The sequence below is a fragment of the Lactuca serriola genome, chromosome 2 (assembly GCF_051521515.1).
Source record: "Lactuca serriola cultivar US96UC23 chromosome 2, Lser_US96UC23_V15, whole genome shotgun sequence".
NCBI classification, from domain to species: Eukaryota; Viridiplantae; Streptophyta; class Magnoliopsida; order Asterales; family Asteraceae; genus Lactuca; species Lactuca serriola.
The window spans coordinates 175,185,529-175,189,767 of record NC_136409.1 but is presented as its reverse complement, the minus strand read 5'-3'; the positions used below and the strand labels follow the sequence as shown (position 1 = coordinate 175,189,767).

The following is a 4,239-nucleotide window of genomic DNA, read 5'->3' as shown; positions in this document are numbered from 1 at the left end:
GTTCGTTTAACTAAACGAACAAGAATTTGTGTTCATGTTTGTTCATTTATTAAATAAACGAATATAAACGAACTTCCCGTCAAACGGTTTACGAACAGTTCGTTGAACGTTCAATTCATTTACAACCTTAATTCTTTTAGTTACACTCCAATGACTTTTATGATTGTGTATATTGTCTTTTTGGTATGGTTTAATCGTAGATTTGATCCAACTAATGATAGAAAATGTACGAATAGATGATTGATTGGGTGTGGTGGTCCTTTCTCTCCACCACAAATGACCACAAAAATGTCCCACCACTAGCTATCACTAACACTTGATTGGGATGGTGTTCACATTTATAGTTAATGGCCAAGTAAACCACGAAATCTCTCAGTGATGACAATTCCAGATGGTCTAACAACACATTTGAAGTGTTTGGCGGTAAAATTTGACATTAATCTAAGCTTATTGGTCAAATATATACAAACAACAAAATTGATTAAATGTGTACAATTTCAAAACTTCATTACGTTGACACGTTTATTGGTCGTCGGAGAATCACAGGAAACTAGATATATCTTTAGTTAGCGATCATAGTTTTATTATTTAAACACTTTTGGAAAATTTATTGATCAAACTTGTAAAAAAAAAATAGAAAATGCAAACAAAAATGTCATTTGCTTATCTTAATTCATTTTTCTGTATTATAATTATCTTTCATAGCAATGTACAAAACTTATAAAAATGGAGTAACTTACACGAATGGTCCCTATGGTTTAGGGTAATTTGAGTGTTTGGTCATTAACTTATTTTTTTTAACTCGGAAGGTCCCTAGTGTTTATGTTTGTTACGTATTTGGTTCCTGTCTTACCTAAAATGACTATTTTGCCATTGATTTTTTAATTTATTTAAATAAACACACCTCAAACCCCACTCCTCTCACCTTACCTTATATGCCCCATAATTTTTACCTATTTAAATAATAGTATTTTTAGGTAAAATAGGGACCAAGCGTGTAACAAAAACAAACACTAGGGACCAAACGCGTAACAAAAACAAACCGTAGGGACCTCCCTGGTTAAAAAAAATAAATTAGGGACCAAACGCGCAAATTATCCCAAACCATAGAAACCACCTGTGTAATTTACTCATAAAAATGTCATTTATTTCGTTCCCGGCTGGCCTTCATGCCCCACCAGCACCCCGAAGGGCACGGTGAGGGTCCACAATGCACCTCAATTGCCTAAATTTACTTTTTAATATCATTCCTCCAAATAAACAAAATAACAAATCCTGGTTCAAAGATATTTTTTTAATAATTAAAACAAATTTTATTAATGCGATTGTTTCCTTCCGAGTCAAACAGGGCGTCTTTTTGTAAAAATGAGTATCCCAAAATAAACCAGCTTCGCTCGTAATCGGTACTACAGAGTACAGAAGACCTTGCTCTCATCTACCCGACTGCCGTCCTTGTATCTATGGCAACAAGACAGCTAGTTTCTCCATGTATTGAACGAAACCGATCAAGTATATTCACTAATGGGGGATTCGGTGTAAAATTGAATTCAGCTTACTCATGATTTTAGCCTTTTTCTCCTCCCTCTGTTTCATCGCATCGCAATTCTACGACATCGACACACCTCTTTCTCCTTTAATTTCTGCATCAGCAATGAACAGCGGACCAGGACTCTTCTCTAATTTCGGAAAGAAAACAAAAGGTAATTTCAATTCGATTCACAGTTCATCTTGCTCTATTCATGTGAATGAACTTTGGAGTAAGTGTGCATGAGAATTATTTCACGTATTGTTGTTGTCTTTATAGATCTGCTGATGAGAGACTACCAGTCCGATCAGAAGATTTCCGTTTCAACGACCAGTGTCACCGGAGTGGTACGTAACTTTTTAATCTATGCAGTTTCTTCATTGATTTAGGTCGTCCGTTGTTAGTTCTATGTGATTTGTGAACAGTGTTTCCTTTTTATTAATTTGATCGCAGACACTTACATCATCTGCAACAAATAAAGGCGGTGAGTCAACCGGAGATGTCGGAGCAATGTACAAACACAAGAACACGTTAATTAATGTCAAATTCGACGCACAATCAAATGTACGCTAGCTTCTTGCTTCCTTGATCTTCCAAATTCTATCACAAAAGCACTATTCCTGCATCACCTCCATTATCATACTGATTTTGCAGATTACAATGACCTTAACTTTAAAGGATATTGCGCCCTCAACGAATACCACTGCTTCTTTCAAACTGAATAACTACAAATCCAGCAAGGTAGACCTTCAAATTTCATTTATATTCGAACTTAAATTCGAGAAACAATCAAATGCAAGTATTCTTAATACTATTCATGCATCATCGTTCATGATTTCAGTGATTCTGCAGATTGCAACGACATTAACTTCCACAGATATATTTTTCCCTTCAACAAAGGCAATTGCTTCATTAGAACTGCCTGATTTTAGATCTGGAAAGGTATAGTCTTCAGTTTCCCTAAATCTGGTTTACTCATTTCTTCATTTAATTTGGTGTTTAAGATTTTGAGTAGTCATTTTTCTCCCACAGCTCGATGTTCACTACTTTCATCACCATGCTACTTTAACATCAACAGTTGCCTTGAATCACTCTCCAACCATTAACATTTCAGCAACAATCGGGACTCCAATTTTCGCCATGGGTGCAAAGGTAGGCTATGAGACACCTTCAAGTAAGTTCACAAACTTCACTGTTGGCATCAGTGTTAACATACCCGATTCTACATCTTCCATAGTCCTGTAAGCAATTACCCTTCAAAACATCATTATGTTAACTAATTCCACTTATCAACAACAAATCTTGCGATAATGGAATATAAATTTACTTTCAGGAGTGACAAAGGGGACACGATTAGGGCATCCTATATACACCATTTTGACCGATTCAAAAAGACTGCTGTTGCAGGGGAGTTTACCAGAAGGTTAAAGACAAATAAAACCAGATTCACTATTGGAGGGTGTTATGCAGTTGATGGTCAAACAATGGTCAAGGCCAAGTTGACCAATCATGGAAAGCTAAGTGTCCTTTTGAAGCATGAGATTATTCCCAAATCATTCGTCACATTATCCAGTGAGCTCGATTCCCAAGCCTTCCACAAAATTCCGAGGTTCGGTTTGGCTCTTGTTCTTAAACATTGATTGAAAATATGTAAAAATATTTGTACTATATAAGTTTATCAAATGCCATTTAGTTTGTTATTTTTGTTCTGATAACTATGATATTTTTTTTTTTGTCACGGATTGATTTATTAGGGGATTGCTTATTTAAAACAATTTATGTTATAGTAAAAGTGTTTTAGTAGTTTATCGATTGTCAAAACGTAATAAGTCAATATTTTTTTTTTTTATTTAGCTAATTATGCTAATATGTAGCGGTGAACATTTGGACCTGTGGACCGGAATAGATCGGCACCCGGACCTGGACTAGTACCAGTTTTATGTAATAGGTCAGGTTTTCAATTCTTGTCTTTACTTTGTTCCAGTTTCGATTTTTTAAAAGGGTCGTTTCTACAGTTCCCAGGTATTCGACTGGTTTTTTTTATGTGTAATATGTGAAACTTTTATAACTCATTCGTTTGAAATTAGATTGACATGAGATATTTTCACATGTAGTTTATAGTTTGTATTTTAATTTATGCTATAATTTTATAATTTTTGGTTCCATATTAAATGAGTTACAGTCTTTCGAAGTCGGGATATCAAACCTGAAAGTTTTTCGCTACTGCTTCAACAACTTGTACCATATGTAATAAATATTGTACCAGTCCAACGGTACAAAAATTGGAAAACCAACTGTCCAAATGATCACCCCAACTTATGTGTTATAAGGAAATAGCTTGGAAAAAAACTTTTTAAATAAGTCGATAAAAAGGAGGAAATAACTTATTAAAAACTCAATATTTAAGTTAATAAATGCTCATAAAATGTTATCGTAACACCTGGAACTCCTTGTTACTAGTATCAAACTATAATACGTTAATAAATATTTGAAATAAACAACCAAAATTATAAGATTCATGCAATACATTTTATTCATATCGACCAAACAAATTTAAAGTCTTCCACCCAGGTTCATTGGCCTAGCGGTATTAGAAAATGACAGATATGTGTTCTTCAGCCGAATATTGAAGGTTCAAGTCTTGTTATAGATGAAATGTATCAATTTAGGAGTATAATAATGGGGTGTGTATAAGTAGTTAAAAAAATGAAAAT

The 4,239-nt window shown here is 34.3% G+C and overlaps 1 protein-coding gene across 1 annotated transcript; it reads left to right on the top strand.

Moving 5' to 3' along the window:
• The first annotated feature begins 1,348 nt into the window (after positions 1–1,348).
• On the top strand, positions 1,349–3,562 carry LOC145090606 (mitochondrial outer membrane protein porin 2-like). The gene is made up of 8 exons (XM_079028751.1): positions 1,349–1,700; positions 1,805–1,872; positions 1,979–2,089; positions 2,180–2,266; positions 2,378–2,467; positions 2,558–2,766; positions 2,859–3,134; positions 3,400–3,562. The coding sequence occupies exons 1-8, from the start codon at positions 1,559–1,561 to the stop codon at positions 3,452–3,454; spliced, it is 1,038 nt and encodes a 345-aa protein (XP_078884877.1). The 5' UTR covers positions 1,349–1,558; the 3' UTR covers positions 3,455–3,562.
• The last annotated feature ends 677 nt before the right edge of the window (positions 3,563–4,239 follow it).